Genomic DNA, 18,490 nt, shown 5'->3' with positions numbered 1-18,490 from the left:
TGAATTTATTGAAATGTAAAAATTCTTTAATAAATGAAAGATAATATAAAAGAAAGAGAATCCCGCCTGTACAAACTACAAAATATCATGAATCTTTGAAAACTTATGATATCAAAATGTAATCTCTCAACCGGCGATATACCGCACAGAAGTTAAATTTAAAATTAGTATAGTATTTTAATTTAAGTTAAATTCATTTATTTTTAGGTATTATTTACAGTTCATACTAAAGTATTACGACATCAAATTACAAATCTTTGAGTTTCTTTGCTTTTCCCTATTTAAACTATGCATGCTTACGTCATATCTTCCAATTGAATCACTATATCTAATGCTGTAAACTGCATTCAAATCTGTTGCATAGTTTAAGATTAGCGAACGTAGTTAAGCGTTCAAACCACGGTAGCGACTTTGCTTGATAATACGTAAAGAAGAAGATAAGTTGTAGCTCTCGATTTGCTTTTAATAAATTTATTCTAAAAAATCTAAAAGTCTGGGAAGCAAACAATAGGTATAAAGTGAAGCTTGTTGTTATGTCGTTTATATTTTCTCCTAACGGGCTACTTCGTTCGCGTGGAATTTGTGATTTCCCGTGAGATTTTCCTGCGGTAGCCTATGCCCATCTTCAGCAAACAAACTCTCGGAGGGAATTTGACATTGATGAAGACATTGTTCTCATAAAAATATAGTTGTTTTTCTTATAAGCAGTAAAAATTAAACTTGGTTTTTGTATAAAGGCGGATAGTAGGGGAATCCGGGAGGATTGCCAAGGTAGGAGATATGAACCATATCAAATAACTTTTTAAAATTTACCGCTACACCAGAACTTTTTTTTGAGTCGAACGTCATGCATACATATAGCTCATGGAAAGCGTGCGGTGTCGATGCAATGACGCGAGTTTCACGCTTTTTATTCACCCAAGAAAGACATATGTACACAGCATACGCTCATGGAAAGCGCTCTGTGACGACGGTGCGAGTTCCATAATTTTTCTTCACTCAATAAGAGCAAAACGCGCCAGAAGAAGTTTTAAAAAATGCTTTATTTGATGATGATGATGTTGAAGATTTTGCTTGTTCTAGATGACTGCCGAGGGCCGTGCCCGCGTCCAACAGAACGACCTGCTTCTCCACGAGGCCGTGATCAAGAATGAGCCGGAAGCGGTGCGCGAGGCCTTAAAGCGACCTACCGATGTCAACTGTAGAAACAATGTAAGGAGCTCCTATTGTTAGCTTCTTAATATAATATATAATCTTTAAATTTAAAAACCTCTGACGTTCAATATCGTGTATATTATTCGACTAGTCAAGCTCTTTCATTTGATAATCCCTTTAGTTATCTCAGAATACATTAGGTTTGTTTATGTTTGTTGTTATGGCTGATTCCCGCCATCTTGAATATTAGTAAGGAATAGCAATTCGTTCAATATTAAATTCTTTTAAGCGTGCGCGTCGATTTTTCAAGCATATATTAAAAATCTCTGATTTGTAGAAAAGGTTATTTAGTTTTGATTGCTGAATGCTGCCCCACCACGATGCCCCAATAAACCAAGGTGAGGCAAGGTGGGTCTATGCTCAGTGCTCCAAATCTCTTTCTCATAATGAGGGCACCAGAAATTTGAAGTCCTAACTAATTTGGATAGAGGCTTCCCCAAAACTATATTTATAGCGCAAGTAGATCGATTTGTTTGATCTAAAAACGGAATGTCTTGTCGACTCATTCGGAACAATGTGCAATTTCCTCTAAAATAATAAATTATGGGTAATCAGTTTTGGAAACCTTACACGAAAAACCATATGGGTTACGGATATTTAGGGTTAATAGAAGTATTTATAGTATTACTTTATTCTAATATTTATCCAACTATTTGTAATTTGTTAATTAAGCATGCTGAGATAACCTTTAAGTGGCTTTACATTATAGCATATTGCATTGTTTTTTTTTTGTAACCTATTGGTGCCCTTATTAAAAAAATAAAAAAAGTATTTGATTTTTGATTTGAGGATGACAATGTGAAATGCCTATATGTTTAGAAGCGATGGTTTTTCCACTTAGTGGTGATCTTTTGATAAAAACTTCGCATGGCATACAAAGAGCACTTCCTAGTTTCTGTACTCGTAAATTACCGCCCCGTGTCCACAATCTCAGGCGTAGAGATTGAGCCTAATGTGCCAGTAATTACACCGACAACCATTTAGACCGGAACACAGAAATGCTGCTTTGTGGCAGAAAAATTATATATATATTTTTTAATTCATGCATGAAAAGTACATGAAATCGATAAAAAAAAACATTACACCCACTACCACGAATTTGAGACACACACATACATATAGACTTACTATTTTTAATAATATTTTGGATTATAATTTATTTAAAAAAATAGGCAAATTAACAGCGCCTATGTCAGTGCTTTGGAAAAAATAGAAACTTAGTAATGTTCAAACTTATTATTTAAATTAATTATGGTCGAGTACCAGTGGGCGACTACTAGTTTATTTTACCCTTGTATGTGAAAAGAGATCCCATCGTCACGTCTCGTATATAACGCATATTCTTCTCAGTCGGTTCGCTCTTGTCAGAGCGGTCGTGGTCGTCACTTAAGGGTTGTGGCACGCTTGACTATTCGTCGCCACTCCTCACTGGCAGCTTCTAGCACACTCATGTAAGCTTCTTTATTTGGTCAGCACCTCTCATGGGCGATCTTCTCCGTGATCTGGTGCCCTCGATTCTTCCTTGTATCAGGTTGCATCCTTATAAGGGTGTGAGCACACTTCTTTAGATGTCGGGCAATTTTTTACGCTTTTCGTCACATGTTAACGCAAGGCCACTCCCGCCTCCTTAGGAAGTTCAACTTTGGCAAGACGCGTCCATGGTGGTAGTACTTCCCCAAACGAGCACTTCTACACAAAGCTCTACTACCTACTACTAGTAAATAGCAATACTCTTGACACATGGTATAGATGGACGATTGTTATAGTACGGGCGCGCTCCGATCCATTGGGCGGCGAGCCGGGGCAACGTGGAGATCATTAAGCTGCTAATGTCCGCCCACTGCGACATCGAGGCCGTTGACAAGGTAAAAAACTCTGTTTTCCTGAATCGGTATTTATAAAAAATGGATTTCAAAAAGTTTATTTTAAGTAGGCCTACCCTATAATCACTTTTGAAACGTCATATCTGTTTGTTGGTAGCGATACCACCGGCTAGGAAGACAGATTATAAAGAGAAGATGCCGGCAAGAAACTCAACAGTTGCTCTTTTCCAACATCAATAATTCTCATTTTACATTTTGACATACATTATTCTATGTTGTGCCAGATGAAAGCGGAACCGTATGTTACCTATAAATTTATTATTAATACTTAAAAATACTGTTTAATAGACTGCGAAAAGAAATAAAGACTTTATTGTATAATTATGAAGCCTTTTATAAATAAAATCCTTGAGCGCCATGAATGGATCAGTCGGTAAACTTTCAATTATAGAAACCGGGTGGTTAATCAAAGAAAAAGTGGTCCAACAAGGCTAATTGTTAATGCTTAAAATTAAAATATCTTAAATGACAGATTGGGTTGGAACTAATGAATCATATTCATTCCATAAACTATAAATTTTAGCGTTATGGCAAATTAAAGTTAAGTGGTCGAATAGTGGCAACCCTACCACTATTGGACCAATTATTTTTAGTTGAACTACTTTAAGTTTCCGTTTCGCATGCCGCCCGAAGTCAAAATACATGTGACAAGAAAATTTGGTTTTTACTTTGAAGTTGCATTTATAACATTAATTGTTATAAATGAAACTGCAAAGTTTATAATTTTATAATTATTAATTATTATAGACAAGAGACTATTCCAAACTTGTTTTTCCGCAGTTCGGAATGCGTCCTTTGCTGATGGCAGCGTGGCACGGACACCTGGCAGCCGTGCAGACCCTAGTTAAGGCGGGCGCTTGTCTCGCAGCTACTAACAAGGTATGCTGCCCTGGTACTTTGTGTTATAATTTTTGATTTACACAAAATAAAATGAGAACGCAAAATTAAAAAAGTTGTGTGTGAATTTGTTTATGACGATACTGGGTTTGAGAGCCTTTTTATAGCCATCTTGGAAACTTTCCTATGTACCACCATTAAAACATGTCGTTAATACCTTGTTAATAAACCCATAAACTTTTATGTAGTGAAATTGCAAATGTACCTATATAGTCGGTTAAGCGGTTGGCCCGTATACTAATTACTTGATAATAATCCAACAAACATTTTGCAGTTAAAGTATGAAAACATTTTATAGAATATACGATTAATTATTAGTTTTCACGGGATAATATCTTATCTCCTCTATCTCTTTTTACATTAATAGTCAATCCGGAAATAAACAGACACACTCTCTCAAATAAACCAACTCTAAATAATAAACCGTTAAAAATTACAATTTTTAAAAATACAAAAACATTCATTTCTCCATTTCATTTCTGCATTTAGAAATTACGAAGCAGCTGATCAAATTATGGACTTCATATTCGAAATTTTTTTTTAGCTGCATGACACTACCACAACTGATTGTGTTGAAACTGCCGGCGCGCCGCTTACACTTGTTATAGGATATTTCTTAACAACAAACTATTCATTAAATTAAATTTTATCAATGAATAGTAGATAGGACAAAATATCTGGGTCTGTTCTGCGAAAAAAATCTACGTTAATGATTGTAATTTGTTAATTGCCAATAGAAACATAACGACATCTTGCAATGCGCGTGCGCCCGTGGGTCCAAAGACGTCGTGGCATACGCACTATCCCTCGGCGCTAACGTGCAAGGTTGCGACGCGGCGGGTGACGCTCCGTTGGCGTTGGCGGCACGCGCTGGTCACGCTGGCGTGGTAGAACTGTTGCTGGACAGTGGGGCCGACGTTGACGCCACTAACAAGGTACCATGATAACAATATCAACGTTTTTAAGGTTAAACTTTTTTAAGAACCGTTGTGATTTGAAACTAGATGAAATGAATACGTGTCACGATGAAGAGACAAACACCTCTGTATATGGGAGAGAATGAGACATATTTTGTTTCCTATTTTAGTCATCATAGGAACATTTTTTTTTATTCTTCTTCTGATTTTTATTTGCGTGCAAATAAAGAGTATAAATAAATAAACATGAGGTTTTAATAAAATATTATTCGGTTTTTATGGTTTTACATTAAAATATGATATAATTTTTAAGCTTGGTAAATACTACTGCTGAGAGATTGGCATGGATAAAGGGATATCATGGAATCTCTCGATGTCTACTTTTCAGAAGTATTACTTCTGCCGTATTTGAAAATTGTTAAGGATATATTTTTTTATCTACGTTACTTAAGGTTATCCAAAAACACACATAACACGATCCCAATCCCGTTACTTTCATAAGGTCTGGTGTCTAGGTGTATTTGAGTAGTCACATAATCATCATTTCAACCTATTGCCGGCCCACTACAGGGCACGGGTCTCCTCCCACAATGAGAAGGGGTTAAAGCTGTAGTCCACCACGCTGATCCAGTGCGGATTTATTACGGAGAACTTTCAGACGCAGGATTCCAGGAAAAGAGAATCTGTATTACGATAATGGAAACCGCGAGAGAAAACTTTTAAGTATTAATATCAACCATAAAACTATTTCAGTGCCGTAAGGAGTTTTGCTTCAAAAACGTTCCGTTCGCTTACTTGCTTTAATTGCAAAGACGCGTTTCCATTGCACAAGTTCTATGTGTGCAGGTATGACATCACATTTGCGTGCAAGTAGCTTGCATTAAAACATGTTTGTTAGAGCTAAGACCTCAGTTGTAAGTGCATGAAAGCGTTTGTGCAACATCAAGAATTGAACAGCGGGAGATGAGACACGGAGTTCAGATTGCGGCGGAGATCTACCATGGCAGATCTTTGGATCAAGTATTTTTGACGGTGCGGTAAATTGCCTTAACCTCATTGCACAAAGAACCAGCCTAGGCTGTTCAGCGCAGACTTGTATAGTACTAAAAATTAGTTTAAATTTTTAATTAGCAGAGCATTCTTTCATGGCGTGCGACCAGCACGGCTAGACAGATATTTTATCCCCCAATTATATTCCTTGACGAGAGATAAAAGCTTGTTCGCCTGCAAAAGCACGAAATCTGGACAGAAGGGAAATTTACCCTATGATATTACACTGTATATTTTTTGATATTATTTCCACTCGTTCGCCTCTGTTTGGAGAGTGGATAAAACTGAGGAAGAAGATACACATTTTGTCCTTTTTTCCGTGGAGGAAATGTCTCCTGTGCACTAACAGATAATTTTGTCAGAAAAAGCACACATGTACTTATCGTTTTGGTTACACGTAAATACATAAATAGGTGTATTCTTTATTTCAGGTAGGAAGTACAGGATGTAATTTACCGATTTTAATTTCAGATTCTATTGCGAAAAACCAGGAAGAAACTCAGCAGTTGCTTTTGTTTAAAGGGTTACGTTTTACGTTATTTGTATTTGTGTGCGGAAAGGGGACATGTTTGCTTCCATTAATCTGTGTCATTTTGACTTTGAGTATTATTTTTATAATGGCCTCGACTTAAATGTGTATAGAAGATTGTGTAATATTTCGAGTATAAATCTATTTAACGCTGTTCTATCCTTAGATTGGACACACCATAGGGCCCGATAGGCAGACCCTAGTTCTTGTTGCAGGTTTGAATTAATAAAAAACGTGACCTCAGCAAAGGTTGTATTTGAAGAAGTGAATGATATTGCATATTTTGTGTGACAAGTAAAATTGACAGATGATGCAAAGTTCACTGACATTGACATTAATTATATGTGTACTTGACGTTACACTATGGTTGTAAAGGGCGCCGACAAACGCTATACAAGCGGATGCAACCTATAACTAACTGGCAGAGTTTTGATCATTATCGAAAACTGACCTTTTAGCCTGGCATGCAATAAGGTCGCTATTTCGGAGTATCTTTACGTGAAATAAGGAGATAAGAAGAGCTGTAGAACTCACTAGAGATAGCGACATAGCTCAACGGCTCCTGCCTAGTGTTTTAGAAAAATTACCTAGACCTTTGCTAGAAGAAATTGAAAATAAAAACCTGAAGCAAATCAAAAACAAATTGAAACGTTTCAGGGTTTCATTCAGGGTACGTGCAAAAACTACTAGGCGGAAGTTCATCCAGACCATTCCTACAAATTCCATTAATTATCACTATAGAAATATTTATTTTGTTTTTTTTTTCATTACATTATACATTAATTAATATATAATAATCAATATATATTTGTGCAACCTTCTCAAGCGCAAAAATCTTCCATAATGAAGATTAGCGTAATGTTATTGAGATCTAAACAACCATGTATTTTTTATTTATAATAAACAGATTTAAATTTAATTTAATTAAACGAGTCACGAAGCTAAAGTAGCAATGGGCGGGGTACAAAGCTCGGATAATTGATCCCAAGAGGATTTTGGAAGTCCCGATAAAAGACCTATATCCAGCAGTGGATTTCAATGGGTTGAAGTTTTTCAATTTCGCTATATTAATTTTAGAGGTATCCACATTGCCTAACTAGATGGCGTCTACAAGATCCTGCATCGGGTATTTTCAGAAATATTGACCATATATACACCTTCCAAAGCTGAACACCCGCTCGGAGGAAGATCTTCCTGTTGTTATGGTCGAGCACATCACCAAAGCTCCAGTGCACTATTATGCAAGTTGCATGCACGACATTTGCACTATGGAAACGTGGCCCTAATGCTATGAGTTTACCTAACATATTTTGTCGAACGCATCTCGCTTGTGTTCAAAAGCTGTGCTCGAGCTTGTGCTCGAGTATTAAACATTCCGTATGCTTTGAATAAAACTTTAATAAATTAAATTCATGTGGAACACGTTTTTTAGTGCCACTACCATCAGCCTATAAAAAGAAAATAATTTCCACATAAGTTAATCGCTCACTGCTGCAAGAACTGAATGCCGATTTCACACTATATATGTGTACTCTAATAAAATTAATTTCTGTTCGTTATTCTCACTAAAACTCGATAATAGCTACACCGATCTGGCGAATATCCGTTGTAGGGGAGGACGGTGAGATAAATACTAAAAATTACAAGAAAATCTTCTGTACATATGTTTCGCACCTAACACGTCCTAAACAGCTGGACTGATTTTGATGTAATTATGTGTGTATATTTCAGTAGGTTTCTAGTTGGTTTGAATGAACAACTAGACTCCGTAGGTTGCGCTGCTTTTTCGGGCAGTACAGCGTCTGCTGGATCCACTAGTATTATACTAAATAGTTTAGTTAATAATAACTGGCGCAGTGCCTGTGGCTGTGGCAGTCCCGGGTTTTGTTATTTACAATTCCTGATTTTTCTCAGGTTTGGTACTACTGGCAAAGACGATAATAGCGCTAAGTGATAAAGCGTTCCGGTACGATGCCGGGTAAATTTGTATAAAATGTGTAATTTCATTGATATTTTCACGACAAAATTGGCACTTTTAGGAAAATTAATAAGGCACAATATTATAATAAGCTCATTAAAGTTTTTTTTATTATTAAATTTTTGCTTGATAGTTGATCCCTCAGCATTTAGTCGTTAATTTATCGTGTATCATTTATGTGACAGGTCTATTTATTTGATTACTCTTCAGTGTAATAGGACTATTTGCTTCCCTGGATAAAATAAATAAATAAGTAGTAACCGAACGCCGGCCCTTGGCAATAGATTGGACCACACCAATTTCCAAACTCCGGGCTGGTACTGACATCCTTGACTTAAAAACGCTCGGTCCGACCCGGAAAGAGAACCAACGCAATGTTCAACTTTGAACTCGAAAACATTGCTTTCGAACTTTGAACTCGAAAACATTGCTTTCGAACTTTGAACTCGAAAACATTGCTTTCGAACTTTGAACTCGAGAGGTTTGAGCATTTGAAAATTGCGTCAGCAAAAACAAATGCTAACCATTACACCAGCAAGGTAGTAGCTACATATTGTAACACTATAATATTTCAATACTCGTTACATCTTTACGATAGCAAATCTTTTAGTCAGGATACATGGCCTCCATCTCTTAAAAAATTAACTACTGTACTAATGTGTAATGTAGTAAGTATGTTCATGTAAGTTTATTTTTATGTAACACCATTTATGCACCACCCACCCGGCTCGCGGACGTAAGCACAAATATCTTCGTACATTATGAAGCATAGAAAATGCTTATTATTCTTGATTATGCTCATTACTCTTTATGATATCCTAGTCTGTTTGAAACTGAAGGTTAAATGTCTAATTAGTTTCTGCAATTTGCATCAAAGCATTATTTTTCTTTAGTGCCCACATTTGTCTGTTATTTCAACTTTCAAGTGGGATGCGAAGAGATGAGCAAGTAATACAAGTTCCTCAAGTCCAAAGTGTCAGTTTGGATAACTATTTTTAGGAAGCCTACTTCTTCCTAAAAATAATTAATATTTCCTGGGCACTCTAAATTAATTTATAAAGATAATTAAGTCAATTTTCTGTTATCCGCAACAGCTAGGAAAGTGTATATGTGCTAAAAGAAATATAAAAATAATCACCATAAAGATCACCCAAAATACGTTTTATATTTATAAATTTCCCTTTTGAAAATACGTATACCGTCAGCAGTAGATCGCGTGGGATTTGCTTTAAGCCAGTGAAAAACTCAGCTAAGTAGTAGTCTTTTAGTTTCTCATCATTTGTTGTCTTACGCATAGGTATTTTTATGCCGTTTATCCAACGTCTCCATTTCAGTACTTTGGTACATACGTACATTCGGTAGTCCCATCATCTCTTTCCATTGCCCGCTGAGAGACACCGACCTGATGATGCCTACACCAACTATGTTTCTCTTGAACGATTTGGGTCTTCAAGCACTGGGGAAATTTCGATGAGAACATGTCTCAAAACTTTCCGAACACTAACCACTTGAGTTGGATTCGGACGTTTATCTCTTTCTCGATATTCGACCTAACTAAAAACTTGACTTGTTTCCTAGTTATAAAGGACCAATTTATGTCAAATATTAGTTCAGTATAATATGAACAATTAGTTGCGCCAATGTGCGACCAACTGAATTCAGTTCCAGTGGGCAAGATTACTTTCAGGATTCTTAGAAAGGTGGTGTAAATCCAATCCTGTCGAAATTACTTGAGTCAAATTCAAAGCTTCTTCGTAAAATAACAACTTTAGTCGTGACTTTATGAAATACAAGATAAACAAGCCAAGCGCTGCGGGCGACTCGGTAACAAAGGCACAAATTATTATGAAGCGTAGACAACGCTCATTATAATTCTTTATGATATCCTAGTCGGCTTGACGTTAAAGATTTAACGTTTCATTAGATTCTTGAATCGTTGAGATCTCAGCTCTTATCTTCATCACCATCATCATCATCATTTATCATTGTCAATTTTCGTTTATCATTGATGAGATAAGATGAATTCAAAATGATTATCTAATGTCTATAGTCTATACCCAGTGCGGACTGGTTGGTGGACGTGTAATTAGCACTGTGTTATTATCATAACTTGCCATCTAATGAATATTTTGAAAATTTTATGGCAATATTTAAACGTATATAAACGTATATAAAATTATTACCATTCCACAGTCTGGTAAAGAGGAAAAATGCAGTTACGTAGTCCCGGAGAAAGACATTAGATCTCAAATTGAATTCCAGTGGGATCGCTACCTTGCCGCTGTATAACATAGAGACGATAGAGGATTTCTATTTATACTACAACTGCTATTATGTTATGTCTGCCTGGTAGCTCGTGTTTTGTTCTAACGACTAAAAATCAAAGAAGTGAAAAGAAGTTTAAATTTTACACATACTTCGCTGTGAAAGACCCGTTAAAATCGGCTTAACCATTCCAACGAGCAAACGTGTAATCTACAAGTGGGTTGGACATCAGTATGAGGTTCATAATCCAAAATAAGTGTTTTTCTTAACATTACTGAACTAGTGTTCATATAAGATGTACATTGCAAGTTATAGGTATAAAGATGGACCATTTTTAATATTACCGGGTAATACAGATTCTTATTTGAATACCCACAAAGACTTTTTATGCGACAAAAAAAGCGCATTTTCTTAAATGAAAATATATTAGATACCTACTTGATTAGAGATGTTATGAGATATTTATTGTAAGGCTTTTCTGCTTCTATAGCAGTACCGCGACCGTATATAGCCTCTCACATCTCGAATGATCGATTTTAATCAGTTATACTAGTTAACCAACGACCGCCTACATCACAAATACGTTATATCCCGCACGGCCTTGATGTGTTAATTAGGTTACTCCATCATTAGCTGCGTCATCTGAAATTCAATACGTGCACAACAATAGGTAGGTATCTACAATACTCACTAATAAGTAGGCATTTAGCCGACAGTATACTATAACATGCTATTTTAAAAATCGAATTAGAATTGTCTTATTAAGTCAATAGATACGTTTGATAATTCTATACCAGCGTTCACTAATTACAAATTTCATAAATGTTGTATAGTTGTAATTAATAATTTAATACAATAACAGATTCTTGTACATCATTCAGCATTCCTAGCACCCTATACGTTCGTTACAAGATTTATTAATTAAACAATACTCGAGCATAAATTATACCAATGATTAGGCTGTATAGTCAATTATCTTGGCCTGTCCTCAAGGGGACTAATCAAAAAACACACGCTAATACAGCTAACCTCCGGCACCAAAGTTTTCCATGTCTTCTTCTTTTCATTTTCCAACTGCCTGAACGTTCTGTTTAGCTGAGGATAAGTGCGGGAAATGCAATGATTTGTCATTGACCAACCAGATATGCGTTGACACAGATTATTAATGACAGAAAATTATGTTGCATGTAAAAACAAGAGTGTATGCTTAAGACCGCACGGCAGAAGTAAAAACTACACACTAAACTCACACGTTACACAAATAATTGTTAAAATAATTATTAATAAGTACGTACCAATAAAAATTATTAAAAGACAATAATTATATCTTTTTCGCCCGATCGAGCCTTTTACTTCAAGCCGTGACGGTTAAGCCTAACTTACTAACTAGGGAAATATGCGATGCGCCAAAAGAAGACAAAACACTTCAAAATATTCTTAATTCGGTTGATTGGATGATGAGGATGATTTTTTTTTTAAACCACTAAAAATCTGTGAATAATTGGATACACGTATCCAAACTCAAGAAAACTAAATTTAAGATACAAAATATTACCAGTAACAGCACCTTACTGGGTTATTTTATGGAGGCGTCCATGTGACTTGTGTCCTTTCACCTCAGGACCTACACCTACAGAAATATCTGTGTGAGGTGCGCCAATATAAGTCTCACTCCAAAAATTCAAAAATAAGGGTGTCCAACCAAAATATGAAGTCGATTCTAATATGGCGACTAACGCTAGTGCATCCTATTGTTCCAATTTGTTTTTAAAAAACGTCATAAACAAAAAAACACATACAATTTGGCTCAGCAATGATATACATAATTGCAGCCGAACACAAACCAGTCAATACACTTACCTATTTACTAAGGGAATTGGGATACTTTAAGGGCGTATGGGCACACTCTATATGAATATGGCATGTAAGGGCTGCTCCTTAATTTTTGTTGCGATCCCTCTCCTTACCGAAACAATGTTATGAAATGAAAATAAACTTAATACTCAACACCGCGACCTCGAAATGTTTGACATTTCTCAGAACAAAAGAATGTTCTGAGTAGAAAAGAAGATTCATTCCGCAATATGCCCGCCCAAGTATAGTTTTGTCGTTAATTAATACCACGATAGGTTCTCTTCAATCAGTGAATGACATAATACGAGAAAAATCATAGTATTATGTCATATCACGAGAAGTTTTGTGTCTAGGGATTCGACGATATCCCTGATTGCTTTATTCCCATGCGACATAATATAATACTCGTATATATACACTTTACGTGATCTATCTAGAAAGTAATTTTTCACATTATAACAATGCCATATCTACGCATTAGTTATGCTATCATAGTCATGTCTATTTATAAATCTATCTAGCTTGTCCGTTCACACTCGCGAAACTACAGCACAACTAGAAAACAAAAACTATTTCGACCAGGCGACCATAAGCATTGCGGAGTAGTTGTATAACGGATGAATGTAACCAGAGTTTTCCGATAAACATGGCCGCCAAGGTTTAATTCAATGCACTTAATATCTGTCATCGAACGATGCTGTGCAGGCAGCATCGTTCGAACATTCACCATAAATAAACTGAAAACCTGATCTTAATTTAAAAATCTTCGTTCAAATTTCGAATTTCAAATTTGATGTTTTTTTTTATTGACTACGGCGAGGACAATAAAGGTTTATGTATTTAGATTTTTATTTTATTCGTCTAAAAGTTTATAATAAATGTCCCCCCTATAACTGCGTCTTTCCTATTTGGTTAATTTACTAGATTTTGATTAATCGTGCTCCCAGGGAATAAGATGCTCGAACCCTCCCGTTGGAAAATGCGACTAAGTAGTCCAGCAGTGGAATGTTAAAGGGTATTGGGACGATTAGAAGTCTGATCCAAAGCACGCGCCTCTAACTTCTGCGTTCTAAGCAATTAAATATCACTTGGTACAACGGTGAAGGAGAACGTTTTTTTTTTATTTCACTACAAGTTAGCGATGTGTTATTTCACTACAAGTAAGTGATGATTATGAGTCTAAGATGGAAGCGGGCTAACCTGTTAGTGAGTATGGTAGTCATACCTTTGTTGTTTCAAAGCGACAACATAGTTTAACATAGTAACCGCGTTTACAACATAGTTCTTAAAGTAATCTGGACCTACCAATGCATGCATACATTTAAACAATGTGTAAAACACATATAATAAAGCTAGGTTAACCTACATTAATTTCTGAATTTCTCAATGATAAATTAATTAATTAATGTAGAAGCAGCCAGCTTCGCTGTCATCTCCCGCATGATAGAAAAATGATTGTAAATTGATGTAGGAAAAGAGCAACTATTGAGTTTCTTGCCGGCTCTTCTCGGATGAATCTGCTTTCCGAACTGGTGGTAGATTCACTACAAAAAGACATACTTGACGTTTCAAAAGTGCTTATAAAGTAGGCCCACTTAAAAAATTAATAAAATGAATTTTGAATTTTAAACGTTAAACCGTCGGTACCGGTTACTACCACTGGCATTTTTTAATAATATTTGGAGCTCACCAGCCTTCGATTTAGCAGCGTGGTGGATTTATGCTCTATAAAATCCTCTCTTCAATGAAAGAGAAGGCCTATGCCTAGCTGTAGGGACAGGCTGAAAATGATAATGATAATTACCTTGAACTTTATAGAAAAACATAAATGGACAAATACATATATTATGCGCGGCTCTATGTATTTAATAATTTCGTGAAGCCAGAGAGCCTGACTTCGTACGAGTATTGAGATTACAAAAGTTCAAATAAAAGAATAACATTGTTAATGTGCGTAGCCCTTAGGCACCGAATAATAATCGAAATTTGTCTTATCTATATTGTATAGTCTGTATTTTGTTTAAAGCTTCAATCCGCTGCTCTAAGTACCGATCTATTTACGGCAAAATGTACGTAAAATTGCACATTGCGTTTCTGACGGCCGATTGGCGCAGTGGGCAGCGACCCTGCTTTCTGAATCCAAGGCCGTGGGTTCGATTCCCACAACTGGAAAATGTTTGTGTGAAGAACATGAATGTTTTTCAGTGTCTGGGTGTTTATATGTATATTATAAGTATTAATATTATTCATAAAAATATTCATCAGTTATCTTAGTACCCATATCAGAAGCTACGCTTACTTTGGGACTATATGGCGGAGTGTGTATTGTCGTAGTATATAATATATTTTATATTCGGCTTTTGAAAGGTTAAATATTAATTTTATTGGTTTGAACGCACTAATCTCAGGAACTATATTCAAGTCGAATTTAATAATTTTTTTGCAATTTTATTTTTGCGACCTCCCGGTTTCAATGGTAAACTCTGTAGTTCTAAAAGTAGCAGGTACGAGTTTTTTCTCGGTTAGGGCAATATAGGAGTTTTTTTTATTTAAAAAAATTCTGTGTGCAACATTTTGTTTTGAATAGCTTTTCTATACGTATCTAATCCTATTTTTACCTTAACGTTGTTAATATTTAGGTACGCTTAAAAGCGTCCATTTATATATTTGATTGAAGCACTTAAGATGCTATAAACAGTTTCAAAGATTTCAACACTTGTCAATCTATGTCATGTGAGTTGAAACCTCAATTGCTTTATTTCGTTGTAACAATATATAATAGTTTTAAAGGGCATACTTTCCAGGTGGTCCCATTTGAATTTTGTCAAAATCGCTAGAGCTGTTATTAAAAAATCAACAATAATGTAACCCAAAGTAGCAAATTTTTGCTTTTTAGTTCCTGGGCGTTTTTAATTTATAACATTAAGCTTTCATCTCAAACATTGAACAAAACTGTCTTTAGTCGAATAAAACAAAGTAATATTCGAATACAGACAGTTTTGAGTCGAGTTTTATCATTACATAATCAATACATAATTTATAAGGCACTTATGATGCATACAATACATAACTCGAACAATTTCTGCCAAAACTATGGATCAATAAAATTCAAATAGATTGGAAGGACAGCGCTACACGTGGCGTGTGAGGGTGGACATTCTAGCACCGCTGCGCTCCTGGTATCGAAAGGCGCTTCGCGAGACGCGCGAGACCACTCCGGGCGCGCCCCGCTACACCAAGCCGCCGTTCACAGACACACGGAACTAGTGAGAGTGCTCCTCGACACGGGATGCAACGTCAACGCCACAGATAACGTGAGTTTATGATCGCCTGGTACTACTATTTGGTAACATCTACTTTGCATATTTGCCTCCTGGTATTTATCCAATTTGAAAGTTAAGAAATTATCCGCCTTTGAAAATAAAGTAATTCATAGCAATAATTAAATCTTAAGCTACGGATGTAGTCGATGGTGGGTTGATTATCAATCAAAAGATAAAGATATAGCAATTGGGTAAAATAGTGCAATTCTAAAACTCCAGTAGAAATCGCATATTTTGGCGAATAGTGGAATGGAAGCTAGTCAGAAAACATAGCGATCTAGTACCGTTGACCCCGTTTTATCGAAGTTAGCTAATATTAAGCTAATTTTTAACAAAGTTAGTTTGGCGATGTTATGAGTGGCTGTTTTGTGAGCCTATAAATAAATCTCTTTAGAAAAGATAAATCAAATAGATTTATAATAGCTTTCATGTTTTGAACTTTCCGGTAGAATCTGCCTTCCGGACCGATGTCATTACAATAAGACAAACTTGACGAGTCAAAAGTGCTTATAAAATAAGCCTCCTTGAAATAAATGAAAGCTAAATATCAGTGCTATTTTTTGAGTCGTGCCGAATTACAAAATAGGCTCGAGAGTTTAATTGTTATCTGACTTATTACATACAGTTACTATTAGATTTTATCTACGACCAGGAAAATTAATTAAAAAGTAAAATCAATTTATGAATAGAAAATCAAACCACCGGTTTAGGTGTCGAGCAATTTGTTTTGATTTCAGGTGGCGTATTTTCAATGTGGCTCTCTGATGAGTGACGATGATTTTGACGTATACATTTACGTCCAAAACCAATAAACAAAATTAAAAAAAAACAGAAGTAATTCAAAATTTTCCGCGCATTAATTACATCAAAACGCATTCAGTGTGTCTCTGTGTGTGGGTGTGTGTGCGTGTGTGTGTGCGCTGGCCAAGTGCGGATTGGTAGACTTCACACGCCTATGAGAACGTTATAGAGAATTCTCAGGCATACAGGTTTGCTTACGATGTTTTCCTACAACTTCTGCTTTTCTTTAGTTATCGAAAATTTGCATTTCATCATCATTTTAAGGTTTATACAACTATTTCTTAATTTGTCAGAATGGCGTGACTTCATTACAAATGGCGTGTGCTCAAGGTTGCCGTGGGATCGTCGAACACTTATTGGCATATGGAGCTGATGTGACAAAATAATGTAAGTCAAATTGTTTCAACGCTCCATTTTTTTTAACTTTTTTTTATAATGAAAACAATATTTCCTTAACTTTACCGTGTCAATCATGTTTTAAAAAATATAATAAAAAAAAGAAACTGAAAGATTGTTTACATAATAAGACAGGTAAGATAAAATGGGGTAAACAAAATTAAATCTCTCATTAGAAAAGGATTTGCACAACCATAACCGTGAGTGTGTCACAATATCTGACGTACATAGTCACAATATCTGATGGGTCACATAAAGCAACCAAGTATCCTAGTTACATTATGAGGGTATAACTAGCGGTAGTAAAATTTAATTAGTTTGTACAGAAACCTTCTCTGCAACACAGAATCTAGTACCTAACTCTATCTTTTGCCTATGTATAAATGCATCACATCCGCTGTTCGTAACTTGTTTATGTTGTAAAGTTAGTCGCAGATCTTGTTTGACAAGGATACCTAATATTTTATTAAGGTTAAAGTAATGAAACGTCAATTTTTAACTTTAATTTATATAAATAAGTTTTTAAGCGTTCAAAGACAAACAACACTAACAATTTATAAAGGGTTTAAATATATAAACATATATTATTTGAAGAAATCATCATCATCATATCAACCCATTACCGGCCCACTACAGGGCACTTGGATCCTCCCACAATGAGAAGTGTTTAGGCCGTAGTCCACCAAGCTGGCCAAGTGCGGTAGGTAGACTTACGAACCTAGGTAGGTTTCGACGGGAATTCGAAGAAACTTATTTAAACTAATTGTTACCACCAAACCTACCATCTAGCCTACCTATGTTTATACTAGGAAGGCAGAAAGTATCAGATGGTTCAACTTTCGCATTATATTATTATAGTACACGACTTGTTTTCTAACTGAAATCCACCTTGTAACCACCACCAACACCTTGCACCCTTTTTTGGTACCAGGCAGACATAAGTAACATAGAAGTTTTCCGACAGGTCGGTTCATCGGCCTTGCATGCAGCTTGCGCGGCAGACGCAAACGACATCGTGGAACTATTGTTGGCTCACGGGGCGGATCCGGCTCTTACGGACCAGGTAACCAGAACTATCAAGAGCTTAAGACAAACGGATATTGCCACTAAACAAGTAGATTCACTATTTATTTAAACGGTCATAACTTCGTATGAAGTACTCAAATTCTTATATAAATTCCTATATAAATACAAGCCACTTAACAAATTAAAATATTCTAAACACATTTAAACAAATTACCTAGACAAGTTAGGCAAATTTTATTCTTTATTTCAATTGCAAAATTAAACCTATACACCCTTCTAAATTAGAACTATAGGTAGATACTAATAAAATCATAATAGGAATATTTACTGTAGTACAGTACAGTAGTGTTACAAGT

The 18,490-nt window shown here is 35.7% G+C and overlaps 1 protein-coding gene across 1 annotated transcript in view; it reads left to right on the top strand.

Moving 5' to 3' along the window:
- The first annotated feature begins 1,083 nt into the window (after positions 1–1,083).
- LOC120632835 (26S proteasome non-ATPase regulatory subunit 10-like) overlaps positions 1,084–18,490 on the top strand; it is a 38,618-nt gene continuing 21,211 nt past the window's right edge. The window contains exons 1-7 of the mRNA XM_039902865.1: positions 1,084–1,212; positions 2,982–3,080; positions 3,879–3,977; positions 4,733–4,930; positions 15,705–15,902; positions 17,006–17,086; positions 18,040–18,171. Of these exons, the coding sequence (XP_039758799.1) occupies positions 1,084–1,212; positions 2,982–3,080; positions 3,879–3,977; positions 4,733–4,930; positions 15,705–15,902; positions 17,006–17,086; positions 18,040–18,171 (936 nt within the window). The remainder of the gene's footprint in view (positions 1,213–2,981; positions 3,081–3,878; positions 3,978–4,732; positions 4,931–15,704; positions 15,903–17,005; positions 17,087–18,039; positions 18,172–18,490) is intronic.

This window comes from Pararge aegeria, chromosome 20 (assembly GCF_905163445.1).
Source record: "Pararge aegeria chromosome 20, ilParAegt1.1, whole genome shotgun sequence".
In the NCBI taxonomy this organism is placed as follows: Eukaryota; Metazoa; Arthropoda; class Insecta; order Lepidoptera; family Nymphalidae; genus Pararge; species Pararge aegeria.
Note: the sequence above shows the minus strand (reverse complement) of the source record. Positions and strands in the feature narration are given on the sequence as shown.